The sequence below is a fragment of the Miscanthus floridulus genome, chromosome 10, assembly GCF_019320115.1.
Source record: "Miscanthus floridulus cultivar M001 chromosome 10, ASM1932011v1, whole genome shotgun sequence".
NCBI classification, from domain to species: Eukaryota; Viridiplantae; Streptophyta; class Magnoliopsida; order Poales; family Poaceae; genus Miscanthus; species Miscanthus floridulus.
The window spans coordinates 44584605-44601582 of NC_089589.1; the positions used below are offsets into that span (position 1 = coordinate 44584605).

The following is a 16978-nucleotide window of genomic DNA, read 5'->3' on the forward strand; positions in this document are numbered from 1 at the left end:
GTACATGGTCCAGCATTTCACCTAGACTGGGGCAGGTGGTAGTTGGGTGTCGGTCCACTCTGCCATGAAATCGGCCAAGACCAAAGATTTGATCACTTTCTGAGGCGCAAAGGATAGAGCCTCCCCCATGAGTTTGATGGCCCACTTGGCTATCCTACCTGAGGCCTCCCGGTTATGGATTATCTCCCCCAGGGGGAAAGACGACACCATGGTTACCGGGTGGGATTCGAAGTAGTGACGCAGCTTGCATTGAGCCAAGATTATGATGTAGATCAGTTTCTGGATGTGGGGGTAGCGCATTTTGGCCTCGGAGAGTACTTCACTGATGAAGTAGATAGGTCATTGGATGGGTAGAGCATGCCCCTCTTCCTGCCTCTCGACTACTACGGCCGCACTGACCACTTGGGTCGTTGCGGTGATGTAAAGTAAGAGAGTCTCGCTCTTGGCTGGCGGTACCAGGATGGGAGGATTAGTGAGCAATGCCTTGAGTTTGGCGAGGGCTTCTTCAGCCTCGGGGGTCCATGAAAAGCGTTCCGATTTCCTCAAGAGGCGGTACAGAGGCAAGCCTTTTTTGCTAAGGCAAGAGATGAAGCGGCTCAGAGCCGTAAGGCATCCCATAACCTTCTGTACTCCCTTGAGGTCTCGGATCGGTCCCATGTTGGTCACGGCCGAGACCTTCTTCGGGTTGGCCTCGATGCCGCGTTCTGAGACTATGAATCCCAAGAGCATGCCTCAGGGAACCCCGAACACATACTTCTCGGGGTTGAGCTTGATGTCCTTTTCTCTGAGGCATTTGAAGGCTATCTCCAGGTTGTCGACGAGATCCTCAACCTTTCTAGACTTGACCACGATGTCGTCCACATAGGCCTCGATGATTCACCCAATGTGCTCGCCAAAGACCTGGGTCATGCACCGCTGGTATGTGGCCCCTGCATTTCTGAGGCTGAATGGCATAGTCACATAGCAGTACATGCCGAATGGCATGACAAAAGAAGTTGCGAGCTGGTCGGACTCTTTCATCTTGATTTGATGGTAACTGGAATACGCATCAAGGAAAGATAGGGTTTCGCATCCTGCAGTGGAGTCAACAATTTGGTCGATCCGAGGTAATGGGAAAGGGACTTTTAGACAGGCTTTATTCAAACCGGTGTAGTCTACACACATCCTCCACTTCCCATTTTTCTTTTTGACTAACACAGGGTTAGCTAACCACTCCAGATGGGACACTTCCTTGATGAATCTGGCCGCCAAAAGCTTCTGCACCTCCTCGCTGATGGCTCTACGCTTTTCCTCGTCGAATCGGCGCAGGCGCTGCTTCACTGGCTTGGAGTCGGCCTGGATGTCTAAGGCGTGCTCGGCGACCTCCCTCGGTATGCCTGGCATGTCCAAGGGACTCCATGCGAACATATCGGCATTCGCGTAGAGAAAGTCGACGAGCACGGCTTCCTATTTGATGTCGAGTGTGGCACTGATCCTCAGCGCCCGGTCGTCGGGGCAGGTGGGGTTGATCGGGACGAGTTTGATGGCCTCCGAGGGCTCAAAAGTCCCGGCGTGACGCTTGGAGTCGGGCACCTCGCTGCCAAGCTGGTCGAGGTTGATGATGAGGGTCTCGGCCTCCACAATAGCCTCAGCGTACTTGATGCACTCGACGTCGTAGTCATATGCATGCTCATATGTGGACTCGATAGTGATGACACAGTTGGGGTCTGGCATCTTGAGCTTGAGGTACGTGTAGTTGGGGACCGCCATGAACTTGGCGTAGCACGGCCGCCCTAGGATGGCGTGGTAGGTTCCCTTGAACCCAACCACCTCGAAGGTGAGGATCTCCTTGCGGTAGTTGGAGGGAGTACCGAAGCAGATAGGCAGGTCGATGCGCCCGAGGGGCCGCGTGCGTTTCCCTGGCTCAATGCCATGGAAAGGCGCAGCGCCACCCTGGAGCTACGACTGGTCGAGCTCTAGGAGCTCCAGGGTGTTGGCGTAGAGGATGTTGAGGCCGCTGCCTCCGTCCATCAATACCTTAGTGAGCCAGATATTGCCGATGATGGGGTCGACGACAAGTGGGTACTGCCCGGGGTTCGGGATGTAATCGGGATGGTCGTCCCGGTCGAAGGTGATTGCCTCTCGAGACCAGTTGAGGTACCGGGGAGCGGCCACCTTCACCGAGAAGACCTCTCGGTGTTCCCTCTTCCGCTGTCGTGCCATGAGGCACGCCGAAGGCCCGCCGTAGATCATGAAGGCGTTGTGCACTTCAGTGAATCCGTCGTCCTTGTCGTCGTCCTTATCGCCGGCACCCCTCTTCTTGGCATCGTCATCGGGGAGCCCGAGCTTGGCGTAGTAACGCCGGAGCATGGTGCACTCTTCGAGGGCATGCTTCACCGGGCCCTGGTGGTAAGGGCAGGGTTTCTTGAGCATGTCATCGAAGAGCCTAGGGCCTCTAGGGCCTCAGGGATTTTTGCGCTCTGTAGTCGCGACTAGGCTGGCCTCGAGGGCTTCCTGCTTCCCCTGGCGACCCTTTTTCTTTTTCTTGGGGAGGTGGGGAGCCGAGGCCCTAGGGGCCTCGGCCCTTCGCTTCCTCTTGGCGTCATCATCGGGGAAGATGGCCCCAACGGCCTCTTCGCCCGAGGCAAAATTGGTGGTGATGTCGAGGAGTGCGGCCGCCGAGGTTGGTATGTTCCAGCCCAATTCTCGGACCAGGTCTCGACAGGTGGTGCCGGAAAGGAAAACCTGGACGATTTCCGAGTCGCCGACGCTTGGCAACTCAGTGCATTTCTTGGAGAAGCGCTGGATGAAGTCTCGGAGAGACTCGTCAGGGCCCTGGCGACAACTTTTGAGGTCCCAGGAGTTCCCAGGGCGCACGTATGTGCCCTAAAAGTTCCCGACGAAGACCCTTACTAAGTCGCGCCGGTCGTGGATCTGTGAGGGAGGGAGATGTTCAAGCCAGGCTCGCGTCGAGTCTGATAGGAACAACGGGAGGTTGTGGATGATGAGCAGGTCATCGTCCGTGCCACCTAGTTGACAAGCCAGGCGGTAATCGGCCAGCCAAAGTTTGGGATTGGTTTCACCGCTATACTTTGTGAGGTTGGCCGGTTGCCGAAACCGGGCCGGAAAACAAGCAGCGCGGATGGCTCTACTAAAGACTGAAGGACCAGGCGGCTTAGGGGAAGGACTGCGGTATTCCCCGCTGTCGTAGCGGCCACCTCAGTGCGGATGGTAGCCTCGGGCGGGCCCCTCATTATCGTGTCACCATCGCCTGCTGATCACTTCGTGGTCGCCCTGTGCCTCATGTTGGTTGTCGAGGCGGTCGTGCAACAAGGGGACCCTGTTGATCGTCGGTGCGTGAGCGGGTTCGGGATGAGCCGAGGCCTCCCTGTCCTGCCGAGGCAGTGCTGTGGGATGGTCCGAGGCGCCTCCGCGCCGTCGAGAGGCGGAACTCTCGGCCTGCTGCACCGCAGCGATCTTGAGGAGATCCCGGAGCTCGCCGCGGACCTGTCGCCCCTCTGTAGTAGAGGGTTCGGGTATTGTTCGGACTAGCATTGTCGCAGCCGCGATGTTCTGGCTAGCGCGATTGAAGATTGGGGGTTGCTCACCCCTTTCATCATCGTTAATGCGGTGGTGGACATCGCGGGCCCTCTGCCGGGCTCCTCCGCCATCACCGCGACCCTGCTGCTCCTGCTCGAGAGTGTCTCGGAGCTGCTGCAGAAGGAGTCGGTCTTGCTCAACCTTGGCCTGAAGCTCATGGAGCTGCTCCAGGTCCAGGCGTCGAAGTTGTCCGAAGGCGAGGCTCTCATTCCACGCTGCTGCTGGGACAACGCGTGAGGGTGTGGCATCGCCCGCTCCCTGGCAAAGTGGGGTACGGTTGCCTGCCCCCTCATCCTCATCGCCCGTGCTCGGCATCCTGAGTCCGACGTGGAAGCACTCACGAGTGGGATCGTAAGTGCCTTCGTCATCAGAGTCAGAGTGGCCGAAGCAGTAGTCGCTTGTGGCCAAGAAGCGGTGCATGGCTTTAGGGTCGCGAAGTCCAGAGAAGTCCGCTCCGACCCACGCTTTGTCCTCCTCCAAGGAGTTAGCGTGGGCGTGAGTCGAAGTTGTGTTGCCAAAGTCGAGGGCGAAGCGTTGGTGGCATCCTAAGGGCTCTGCGTGAGCAGAAGCGTAGGCGGAAGCATAGGTGGTGGCGGCATTTCTCAACCCAAAGGGGTACGGGGATGGTGCCATCGCCGAGCTTTGCTCCGCCGAAGTCGACTCCTCAGGACGTGGCGGGGCAGAGCTTGATGATGGGGCATCGTCGTGCGCCACCAGCGTCTTTCCCTCGTCCAGGCTCAGGCTAGACAGGTCCCCAACCAGGGACCTTGTGCCAACAGTTGGGCGTGGGATACTAGTGGAGGGCGGCGTGTCACCCTGAGTTCACATGGTGTTGGGGTGGCCCCGCTCGCATCGTGCCTGGCGAGCGCGACGAGAGCGACCGCTCGGGCGCCGCCTGCGCCTGGGCCACGGGTGCGTGACGTCGTCATCGGTCGGTGGGGCTCGGGGTGTGAGAAGTACCATATCGTACTCACATCCTAGAGACATGAACTCTAGGCTCCCGAACCAGATCACCGTGCCAAGACGCAGTGGTCGTACGGGATCTGTCATCCGGAACTTGTTAGGGAGGTGAAGCTGACACACAGTCCCCCTACCTGGCGCGCCAACTGTCGGTGTTTTGGACCGACGGGCCCTCAACCAACTAGTAAAAACGTACTGCGTGCCCCTAATCCCGGATGGTGATGCAAAGAGACACAAGGTTTATACTAGTTCAGGCAATGAGTGCCCTACGTCCGGTTTGAGAGATCAATCTTGTATTCCTTGCACCGAAATACTCGTAGTAGGGGTTACAAGCAGGGCGAGAGAGGGAGCTAGTCCTAGGTCTCTGCGTGGAGCGGCGTGGATTGCTTGAGATCTTGGTCTCAGGCGGCGGAGAAGCGTGCGTGTTATAGAATGTCGAGTGTGTGTTCGTCTACCTCGTGAACCCGTGAGCCTTTTTCCGTCCCTAGAAACGGCCCAAATCCCTCCCTTTTATAGTTGAAGGGGGGACAGGGGTGATACATGTATTAGCTACGCGGCGTCGTGCGAACAGAGGCGGCATGTCCGAGCCCTGTAGCTTGTTACTATGGCGGCATGGTTGATGGAGTGGTCCTACCCTTGAAGTGCTGGAGCAACGCGCTGGTCACATCCGAACCTATGCGACGTGGGAGCTCCAGTGATGGCTTGACGCAGGGCCTGACGAGCGACGTGCTGGTTGCTGTGCGTTGACTGCGTGAAGAGCCGAGGCTCAGTTGGTACTGAGGCCAAGCCGTCGCAGGGGGCTTGGCAGACGCGATTCCCGAGGTTGCCGAGACCCTGAAGTAGACTGCCGAGGCGTGGAGGGAGCAATTGGTTCTGTACACTAATTCCGAGGCTATAGTAACCTAGACTTGACTCTGCACGCCGCGTTGTTTCTGGAGCAGGGGTTAGGTAGCACAGTGCAGGATGGGCGCCAGTCGTGGGCACAACACCGAGCATAGTGGCTGGTAACCCCCGCCCTGTCCTGTCCTGGACGGCATGGCTTTGATGTGACTAGCGTCCAGTTGGCCACGCCGCTGTGTCGAGCCATCGTTCGGCTGATATCGCGGGAGCGGTCGTACGTGTCGTGCGGATGTGACATCTTGTCCGAGAAGTTGGTCGAGGCGGGGGCGGTGGGGTTGTCTTGCCGAGCCGGCCTTGAGCGAGGCGGAGAATCGGCATCTCGTCCGAGGCTGTATTCGCGGGGCCTCGGGCGAGACGGAGAATCGGTTCCCCGGCCGAGGCCGTTCGAGCAAGGTGGAAAATCGGTTCCCCGTCCGAGGCCTTCCGTGCGAGGCCTCTAGCGAGGCGGAGATTCGATAGGTCGTCGGACATGGCCGAGGTTTGGCCAACAGTTGTCCCTTGGCTTTGACTTTGACGGGGTCTAAGCGATTTTTTCGATTGTTGCTTAGGGGACCCCTTCTCGTGGTACCCGACAATATTTATAATGTATAATTAGTATCATTTGATAGACCATTGAATCTGTCTTCAAAATAAACTTCTTTAAAGATACAAATGTCGCTAATATTTTCAACAAACCTAGTCAAACTTAGTACGGATACCACAGCAACACTTATTTCGGGATGGAAGGAGTACGCGGAATTTGCTGAGACAGGAGATCACACAGACGATAAAGTACTTAAAGGTGAGTATGTCAGAAGCTATACAAAGCAGTTGGTCAAGTGTTGAAATTCACACACACACACACACACACAGACACACACACACACACACACACACACACACACACACACACACACACACACACATATATATATATATATATACTCCCTCCGTACTGGTATTAGAAGTCGTTTAGGACATGATTGTGCATACCAATGAGTCATTAATTAGGGGTAAGTTTTCCCTGTCTACCCCTATTAAATGCAATTGCGGTATGTTTCATATGAGAATCAAACCAATGGCGGACTGGCTAGGCCAGCGTGGTGGGCGCGGGGACCATCGCGGTGCAGGTTCGATCCCCTACCGCGTCGTATTTTTTGCTTGTTTTTGTTTTGCATGTGTTTGCATGGCACTGTGCGGGACGTGCACGCTGGTGCCTGGGCGCGTCTTTTTCCGTTTTTCCGTCGATGGCGCGCTTCATTTTTTGCGTTTCGTTGAACGCGCACTGGACGCCTAGCTGCGCGCTCGCTGGACGTTTTGCCACGCCAAATTTTCCTTGTTTTCGCTGGACGCTCGGCTGCGACGATGATTGGGTTCCCGTTCGTATTTATACGCCCGGCCGGCTGCAAATTAACAAGCACAAACAAAACACCCGCACAAATGGCCAGCTCACTTGCTACCTTCGATCTAAACGTGCCTGTACCGGAAGCTGAAGAAGGCAACGCTGGGTTAGACCTCAACGCTGGGAGTGGGAGGCGAGGCGAGGCGGCGGAAGCTGAACGTGCTGGAGTGTTAGCGAGGCAACGACTTAATGATGCACGCCAGTCGAAGCGACAAGGGCAAAGCAGTCCAAACTCACGCCCGCGCACCCCCGGCGACTTCCTTTGCTACGCGTGGCTATCTTCCCAGAACAACTTCTAATACCAGTACGGAGGGAGTATTATTGAGTTATTTGGTACCCAGTGTACTTCTTCCAAAAAAAAATTGGATTCGGCCGCACGCATCTTCTTCCGAAAAAACACCACCGTGCGGTTGCTACTCCGAGCAGGAAGTCAATTTCCCGGTTAAACGACCGAGACCACAGTGCGCTCGCCTTGCGGTCGCAGCAGCGCTCGCCGTGCGGTTGCGGCCGCCCTAGCCTGACGAACGAGCGGGAGCCCTCGCCGTGCGCTCGCCGTGCCCTCTCCCAGCCTAGCGCGCCCACGCCGGCCTGACGCGCGCCATACCCGCGACCCTGCTGGCCTCCCGAGCCGCCGCGGAAGCCCGATGCCGCCACCGCCCCGGAAGCCCGACGCCGCCACCGCTGCCGTCCCCTCCGGCCCTGCGCGCGCCCGGCGGCCGGCACCCCCCGTTGGCCAGCGCCCGGTGCCCTCACCATCGGACAGCGAGGTCAGACCATGACCTTCTCTCTGTTTATCCTGTAGCTGCCCTGCTGCTGCGTTCATTTGCTTCATCTCTCCATCCTGGTTTCCTTTTTGCCTTACACGATCCTGTATGTTATCACTATGTAGTAGCATATACGTTCTTGATTTGTGCGAGATTCATTGGATGCATGAATAATCTGTGCTACCTTTGCTTTGGGGCCTAATATTGCACTGTAGAATCTTGGCTGTAGCAGTTGACCTGAGGATTTCGCTTCTCATTCATTCAAATCTTGCAACTTGATGTGCTTTTGATTGATTTCCAGTGACTAAATTTGTCACTCTATATATACGGATTGATTCACCAGTTTCCTTGGATCAGCTATGAGGTCAAACTTTTGTCCTGATATTTTTTGTCAGTCGCTGTCATACCATTAAGTTGCTTAAGGGAAAGAAAGCACCTTTCCGATACTAAATGCCACCATGGAGTCATACTGATAAATCTTAGGTGAGGGGCACTTCCAGGGTAGTAAAGTCAGGGGAGGGTAATCACAGTTGATTGTTATTGACACTTTATATTTACTTTTGGGGTAGGGTAAATCACTGCTGGAAACCTTAGTCCTTGGTTCTTCTCTGTTCAACATGTATGGGCAAGCTTTGAAAGTGATTGCAAGTCCAGTTTGGTTTTTCTGAATGTCACTGTCGCAAAAAGCGTCCATCAATTCAATAGGATTGAATGAACCGGCTCATTCAATAGGAGTGCATCCTGTACAATTTCTGGTCCATAATAACCTACATGATCATAAATTTGTTTTGGGGATTAGATTGTGGTATGAAAAATGAACTACATGTTCAGTGAATGGGACAGGCTCTTATCAATTCTTTTCCTGTTGATTGGGTCCCCAATTTATGGATGCACTCTTATAGATTGTTGAACCAGTTCATTCAATGGGACTGATTGTTGACTAATTTGTGGAGATTAGTTTCTGCTCTGTGCATACACGTGCCATGTCTGAAATGACAACTGATCCCAATCAACCCAATTGAAGCTGGAGGTAGGAGCAAAGAAAGCAACATGGGAAAGAGAGATGGAAAATTAGATTTATAGAAACAATCCGATTATTATGAAAGAAATTTATGAATCTGCATGCATCAATAGGCAAAAAAAATAATGAATTGCATAAGGAAAGAAAAATATAAGAGATTGAGACAAGGAAAGGAGAGGTGTAGGCTTCGAGAGTTTTTGTTTCCAAAATGTTTGACATTGAGTAATGATGATAAATATGTACAATTGTCTTGAAGGGCCCTAAACATTTGTTGATCAGTGAATAAGGATGGCAACGAGAAGGCTGCAATTTGATGAAGTAGGAAAGAATAGATGTGTTGCAGAGATGAACGAAGAGGGTGTCGCTGTTGAAGAGGTGACAAGATGCAATATAGGGATGCAACAGGTTGACACTCCATGCTGCAACTTTGTCTATCAAGGAATCCAGGGGAATGGTTCAAGTGAAAGAAGCACCGAAGGAAACCGCACACCGCAAGCATGCTGCCAAACCGAGGGTTAGTGTTTCAGATTTCAGTATTTTATTGTTTCAATTTTCAGTCTGAATATTTTCAGTCTTCAGTTGTGCTCCCTCTGAATTTTTCTCTCCACTATTTTGCTCTGTATTTCAGTCTGCAGTAACTTTCATTGCTGTCCAATCCTTCTTCGCAGTTGAATGTTACACTTTTTTTTTCCAAAGTAGGCTAATCTGGGACCCACTTCAAGTGTTTCCTTCTGTTACTATGCTCCGTCATTGTCTTCAGCAGATAACTTCAGTTCAGGTTATATGTACCACGAGTAATGCTAAAAGTTTCTGTTCTAGGCTTCTTGCAGCCAGAGCGCTCTTCCCTTTTCTGTCAGTGAACAAGAATCCATAATAGCAATATAGACAGTTCAGTTGTACTTCAAAAATCATTTTCCAGCACAGTATCTGTTGGCTACTATGTTTCTGGTGCCTTTTGACTGAAAAAGAAAGGAACCATCTCTGACTGCAAAGTTATTCAGATTCAGTAGCCTGCATATACCCAAGCTTTCAATTACACTGCAATTCTCTGGTTCAGAAATTGGTGCTCGATAGCCATAAATTATTAAAATTTTTAATTCTATCAATATTTATTTTATTGCTTGCATGATTTTTTTCAGTAATCGGTTCAATTATTTTTTGTCAGTGGTCTACGTGTGTGCTGGATCTAAACTTTTGGTGTTTAGCAGCAGTATCTGTCTTTACATTATTGCTTTTAGAATGTCCATTTCTGATCAGCAAATAGCACTTCTTTTCTTATCTTTGGCTCTATCTTCCTTTTATTCTTTTTTTTTCTTGGCCTCCAAGATGATAAGTTTCAGTTAGCTTGCCAAAAGGAATCGGAGTGGTTGGATGTGAACAGAGGGCACGTGACTTTTCCTGTGAGTAGTTGCGTTTGGGCAGAGAGGGAGAATCTGGTTTGATTATTTTGTTACTTGTCAATCAGTTTTTTATTGCACTGCATAGAAAATCTGGTTGATTTTATCATATTTTTCAATCATTGTTTCTGTGCCGTTTTATATACATATATCCTACTGATGACGTGTTTAATTATGATTGGCTCAAAAAGTGGATGATAACTGTATCAACTATCAACCGAGTGATGGGTAGTCACTCCCAATAATAATATGCAGTCTTTTTTTTAGAGGTGACAGATACAGATGCAGTTAGTGCTTGGTTATTCCATTTAAAGGTTTGCACAGCTTCATACATTTTAAGCTTTATTCTCATTCAGGTCAAGAAGGACGTAGCATAACTTTGTTCTCACCGCCTGAAACTGTTGACCCATCAGTGATTGTGACACCAGACGAAGAGCATAAATACAGCCATGTAAGTGTAATATTGGCCTTGCCGGTAATTTGAGTTGAGTAGATCTTAAAAACAGTCTATTTGTTTCAGTAGTGTAAATGGTAAACATATAATTCTGAAATGGTTATGAGAATTATTTTTTTGAACAGAAAGAAAACTTGGACCAAGCTTTGATTCCTAAAGTGGGTATGTGCTTCAAAACAGAGGATGAAGCACATAAATTCTACTGTACATATGCTGAGAGGGCAGGTTTCCAGCCAAAGAAGGCTAACAAAACAGATTATACTAGGTACTTAAGGTGCAATAATTATGGAATAGGTAAATACTACAAGGGGAACGAGGCAAAACGCGTCAGGGGCAAGACAACAAAGAAGACATCATGCCTGGCATTCATCAAGCTAAAGTTTAGATGTGACAAAGAAAATAGTGAAGAATTTGCAGAGATTACAGATGTCAGACTGAACCATAACCACGTGTTGCTCCCAAAACCTACAGAAACAAAACAGATGAGGGCGCACAAGTACAAGAATCCTTTGCTTCTAGAATATGTTGATGACTTACAATCAAATGATGTCCCTAACCATAGCATTAGAAACATATTAAGAGATATGCATGGAGGTGAGGAGAATATAGCGATGACAGATCAAGATTTGGAAAACCGGTGAGTGGCAAAACATAATATATTTTTCAATTCTTATCGATATGTGATGAGCTTATGTATGACTAACCTGCAGAAAGACGGCTAATATGAGGGCGGAGCATGCAAATGACGTCAACAAGCTGCTAGAATTCTTCAAAGACTGTGAGTTAGAAAACCCCCAATTCCGCTGGGAGGCAAAGGTTGACTTGAATGGATGTATACACAGCATATTTTGGAGTCATGCCAGCATGCAAGGGGAATATGTAGATTTTGGAGATGCAATGTCATTTGATACAACCTATAAAACAAATGTTTATGATAAACCACTGGCTATGTTTGTTGGCTCTGACCATCACCTCCATAACACTGTTTTTGGATGTGCACTACTCGGAGATGAAACAACGGAAACATTCGAGTGGGTTTTCAGAGCATTTAAAAATGCATGGGAAAAAACCGAACAAGATGCATTCTGACAGGTATCCAATTTTTTATATTTTGCATAAGTTTATTTATATGATAAATTTAGTTGCTTGGAATAAACAAGTGTAATGTGGTTTTGTGATATACTGTCAATTTTCATGATTTAAATGAAAGCATGTGAAACAAAACTTGCAGACCAAGATTCAGCAATGGAAGCAGCAATCAAGAAGGAGTTTCCAGGGATAACTCACAAAATATGCAGGTGGCATGTAGTCAACAAGCTATCAGCCAACCTGAATGAATTGTATAGCATGTATGAGAAAGAAGACTTCAAGGAAAAATTTAATTCTGTGCTAAACCATCCACTAACACCAGGAGAGTTCGAGTTGGCATGGAAGGAACTAATAACAGAATTTAATCTAGAAAAAAATAGTGCACTTTAGAGCCTTTATGATCAACGCAGCAGGTATATCCCCGCGTATTTCAAAGGTGAATATTGTGGAAGAATGGCTTCTACACAGCGCAGCGAAAGCACTAATTTTATAATGAAAAAATGTTTTGTGGGAAAGAAAACAGCATTGCACCGGTTTGCAAAGCAAGTGCTGAATTTTGTGCATACAAGGAAGATGAAGGAATCTGCAGAGACTTACCAGGGAACGGTAAACAAATTTTGAACCCATAATATAAGAATGCATTATTGGTTTTAGTGAAATCTATAATGTAGGTGTGTTGTTTTCTGATGCAGAGCAAGACGCTTACGAAGAGCAAATGTGAATTCGAGATACAAATGGGAAGAATTTACACTAGAAATGTGTTTAAAGACTTTGAGAAGAAAGTAGTAGACTGCACTGCATATAAGATTGAGGACAACACTGAAGCGGAAGGAATTGCTACCTAGTATGTCACACAAACAAGACTGCGAAGATAACATGGGGGCAACACAAATTCAAAGTAAGGGCAGACAAAGAGAAGGGTGATTTCAGTTGCGAGTGTAGAGAATGGGAACACACAGGCATCATAAATATTTGAACATTAGTTTTTGATCTCTTAATCTCGTACTGGTGTACTCTGCTAAGTCATAAGGATGTTGAAATCGTACCATGTAGGCCTATTTTGCGTGCATTTGCTGCGGACCTTCATTCACATTCAAGTTGATAAAATACCTGTGAAGTACATTTTTAAGCGATACACCAAGTTTGCAAGAAATGAATTGGCATTTAGCAGGGAAGACAAGCTTTTGACAGGAGCCGATGGCAACACAACAAGCTATAGAACAAAGTTGCTACTGACCAAGAGCACAAAAGTTGTGCAAGCAGGTACCATGTCGAATGCTGCGTTCCAAAGAGCAATTGAAGTAATGGATAACCTGTTCAACGAAATAAAAGACGTCCCACATGATATTGGGCCAAATTCAAATGCGACAGGAAGGAATACAACTGGACAGGTATTTGAATGGTGAATTGAGAGTGTATGGTAATGGTTCCAAGTTATAAAGTTTTTTATGAAAATTGTGGTAATGTTGGTGAAACACAGGAAACATTTAGGCAAGATGATAGGGAGAGGGGGGGTCAGCATGATGTGCGGGGGCACGAAGAGGGTACACAGGTAATTGATTTTTATTTGGGCCATCCAACAAGGTGGCATTGTTTGGCTAGATAATATGTTTTGCAGTACCATTACATGTGAATTATTGTTTCAAGTTTCAGAGTCCGATCAGTTTTGAAAATTTATTTTGTTGTGAGTAATATCCTATTATTTCAGTTATTCAGTATGCTATTCTATTTATTCTTGTTAATTGTTTGGTTTTTTAGAACTGTAGATAGCTGCTGCTCAGTCAGTTTTCAGTTGGGGTGTTTTTTTTCGTTTAGCACCATGTCTGAAGAAATGCCAATGCTGACTTGCCCAGAACTCAAACATGCTCCATTTCTTCACACACGAACTCCTCTGTTGTTGCTGCGTGTGTTGGTTGTGCTTTCGTTTGTACAAGTGTGAACCGTTTCATTTCTTTTTTGCTGACCCACTTCAAGTGTTTCCTTGTGTTACTATGCTCCGTCATTGTCTTCAGCAGATAACTTCAGTTCAGGTTATATGTACCACGAGTAATGCTAAAAGTTTCAGTTCTAGGCTTCTTGCAGCCAGAGCGCTCTTCCCTTTTCTGTCAGTGAACAAGAATCCATAATAGCAATATAGACAGTTCAGTTGTACTTCAAAAATCATTTTCCAGCACAGTATCTGTTGGCTACTATGTTTCTGGTGCCTTTTGACTGAAAAAGAAAGGAACCATCTCTGACTGCAAAGTTATTCAGATTCAGTAGCCTGCATATACCCAAGCTTTCAATTACACTGCAATTCTCTGGTTCAGAAATTGGTGCTCGATAGCCATAAATTATTAAAATTTTTAATTCTATCAATATTTATTTTATTGCTTGCATGATTTTTTTCAGTAATCGGTTCAATGATTTTTTGTCAGTGGTCTACGTGTGTGCTGGTTCTAAACTTTTGGTGTTTAGCAGCAGTATCTGTCTTTACAGTATTGCTTTTCAATCATTGTTTAGCAGCAGTATCTGTCTTTACAGCATAGAAAATCTGGTTGATTTTATCATATTTTTCAATAATTGTTTCTGTGACGTTATATATATATATATATATATATATATATATATATATATATATATATATATATATATATATATATATATATATATATCATACCGATGACGTGTTTAATTATGATTGGCTCAAAAAGTGGATGATAACTGTATCAACTATCAACCGAGTGATGGGTAGTCACTCCCAATAATAATATGCAGTCTTTTTTTTAGAGGTGACAGATACAGATGCAGTTAGTGCTTGGTTATTCCATTTCAAGGTTTGTACAGCTAACTCTTCTGTCGTTGCTGCGTGTGTTGGTTGTGCTTTTGTTTGTACAAGTGTGAACCATTTCAGTTCTTTTTTGCTGAATCTCAGTTCAGTTAATAGAACCATGATGTGTCCTATACCTTGCGTCTCCGTACAATAGGCTTATTGCATACTGCAGAGGCCATCACCTCTGTCTCCATTTGATTTTTTTGAAGGACCTGCTTGGATAGGGTCTTGTTTGTTCCGTAAAAGACTGCAAAGTAAATAAGCTGATTATATGGTGCCATAGATATATGGATGCTGTCAGTCTCTAGGATTTTCACTGGCTTGGTGAACCGCAGACACCAAGACCGAACTAGTACTTTGCATCCTTTGGAAGAGAGTAAAGTTATTCAAAATGTCATCTAGAGATTGTCGGTTATTTAAAATGTCTTTTTTTAATTTGTTCCTCATATTAGTGTGTTTCAGTTTTTTTGTATTGTGAGTATCCTGTTATTTCCATGGTTTTCAGTATGCTATTCTATTGATTACAGGGGAGCAGGCAAACAAATAATGCACTTGGCACAGTAATTGACATATGTCATGATCATGTTGAAAGAGTATCAGCAGAGGTAAATTCAAATTGGATGAAACTTGGAATTGGAGTGCATATAATAATTGTATGTGTCAAATTTTAACTGACAATGAGTAAATGATTATTGAACTGCAGGGAGTTGGAAAAGGAAGATGGGATGGGAGAGAGAATAGGGAGTCCAGTGTCCAGAACACTATAGGAGCAGACAATGTGAGATAATCTGGGCAGTCACTAAAGAACTAATATTATATTATGGTTGAGCAAATTTTTATGATAAAAACATGGACAGGTCGGTGTAACACAGGAGACGGGGATTTCAATGGATCGACCACCTCAAGCAAAGACAAAGGGACGTTGCAAGACATCATCAGAAAAGAATAAAGTCACTCTTGGAGCACAAGGAGAGAAGAAGGGAAACAGAAGATGCAGCGTTTGTCACCTCTATTCAACACATAACTCAGTGACATGCCCAACATTGGAAAAGAATAAAGACCGCCTTGAAGCGAAAAAGAATAAAAAGAGGGGCAGACCTGCAGGAGCAAATAACAAGAAAAACTTGTCTGATCATGGAAATGATAGAAACATGCAGGAGGAAAGGCCGATGGAAAGGAGGAGGCAGTTGGAAGACCGTTCTTACATAGAAAAACATAGAAATTCCGATGACGATGATGAATATGTTGATGATGAAAATGTTGATGAGGCTGACCTAGTTTGAAAGTTACTCACAATATGAACAGTAATTACATGCATACAATTGTGTATTGTTCAAGTAAACAACACGCCTTTCCATCTTATAATCAATTACATGCATGAGTATTTATCTAACACTTATAATTAATTACATGCATGAGTATTTCACCCTTAAAAATTGTGTGGTCCGCAACCATCTGTGGTCCTTGAATGCAAATATTCTTTTTTACCATGCCTATTTCTGGCACTTCACAACTGGATTTGGCACCCCCACGAGGCGATGACGATGATATTGACCGGGCGATTGGCGGATGGCGTCGGCGGCCACAACATTTACCTTTCAGTACATCAATGCACTTATTGGTCAAATTGTTTTGTCTATTTTATCTATTCTTCCGATTCTTACTTGTTGCATCTTCCCCTTCCTCCTCTACCTCATCCTGCATGATTTTAATAAGCACCTACTGTTACCTCTCACGACCTCTATATAATATTCCCTTTAACTAACTAAAGCCTCGAGGATCACCACTCACCTTGGTTATCTGACCCTTGGTTGATCCATTCCGTGCCAAGAGTGGTGGTAACTCGCCGTCTACCAGGCATAGGTCCTCATAAATTTGTATTCCATGCCAGTACCGCTAGTTGAATACATCTTTTTTCTTTATGATTTGAAACTTTGTTAGTATACTCATCACAAAACTCACAATCAAAACAAAACAAAATGGATTCATGCAAGCTATTACCTTTCCATCCTTTCCCTTGCCGATGCCCATTCCATTTTGCATTTTGTCCGCAATTTCTTCCTTACAAGATTCCTTTCTTATTCCCTCCATATCGTGTTGTCTGTGTATGAATGACTAACCAGGAAGTAGCAATGAAGTAATGTGATATGGATGCGTACTTGCAACCATTTGGTCTTGTTCATGCCTTCTTATAAGCACTCTGTAACATCTTGTTCGCACTCGCGCTGCTTCCACAGGCCCATGCAGGGGCGCAAGACCGTGTCCGCGTGCTCATTCTCGTGCATGCCATGTCTTGATATCATGCATTGGCATAGGACCAAGCCATGGTCACACCGGCACAGGACCAAGGCGGGCTATAAAGGTGGATAAATTTGTATTCAAAGTACCATAAATAATTTTTTTAGGTAGATCCATTGCATGTGCTTTATTCCCAAGAGTTTGCATGGCTTGGTTCACTAGTGACAAAACATTTCCGGTTATTTCCCAAGAGTTATTTTCCCTAATTATTTTAAATAAAGAAGACCTAAATTGCCTTAACATTCTCTATACAGGAGTGGTAGTTAACTTAATTGCCAAAGGGTAAAACTGCTTAGCAAAGAGTTATCCGAGCTTCCCTGGAG

General features: G+C 46.8%; 1 protein-coding gene and 1 long non-coding RNA gene across 3 annotated transcripts; one reads left to right on the plus strand and one right to left on the minus strand.

Moving 5' to 3' along the window:
• The first annotated feature begins 7179 nt into the window (after positions 1 to 7179).
• LOC136486551 (uncharacterized) lies at positions 7180 to 15750 on the plus strand. 2 transcript variants are annotated; one of them, XR_010766867.1, is made up of 4 exons: positions 7180 to 7587; positions 8862 to 9119; positions 14885 to 14962; positions 15061 to 15750. XR_010766867.1 is itself a non-coding variant. In XM_066483467.1 (4 exons), exons 1-4 carry the CDS (start codon positions 12577 to 12579, stop codon positions 15142 to 15144), a joined length of 594 nt encoding a protein of 197 aa, XP_066339564.1. In that variant the 5' UTR covers positions 12538 to 12576; the 3' UTR covers positions 15145 to 15750. The 2 variants fall into 2 exon arrangements, 1 of the variants encoding a protein (XP_066339564.1); XM_066483467.1 differs by lacking the exons at positions 7180 to 7587; positions 8862 to 9119 and adding exons at positions 12538 to 12936; positions 13026 to 13097.
• Positions 15751 to 15865: 115 nt separating this feature from the next.
• On the minus strand, positions 15866 to 16678 carry LOC136486552 (uncharacterized). Its single transcript, XR_010766868.1, has 3 exons — positions 16359 to 16678; positions 16149 to 16274; positions 15866 to 16055 (listed from the first exon to the last, which is right to left on the minus strand). It is a non-coding gene; the product is annotated as an uncharacterized lncRNA (long non-coding RNA).
• Positions 16679 to 16978: the final 300 nt, after the last annotated feature.

Bases quoted from the DNA above. Each gene is read 5' to 3' on its own strand.
- LOC136486551 (XM_066483467.1), top strand. From the start codon at position 12,577: ATGTTGAAATCGTACCATGTAGGCCTATTTTGCGTGCATTTGCTGCGG. The intron at 12,937-13,025 runs GTATTTGAATGG...GGTGAAACACAG, and splicing joins GAAGGAATACAACTGGACAG to GAAACATTTAGGCAAGATGA. The intron at 14,963-15,060 runs GTAAATTCAAAT...ATTGAACTGCAG, and splicing joins TTGAAAGAGTATCAGCAGAG to GGAGTTGGAAAAGGAAGATG.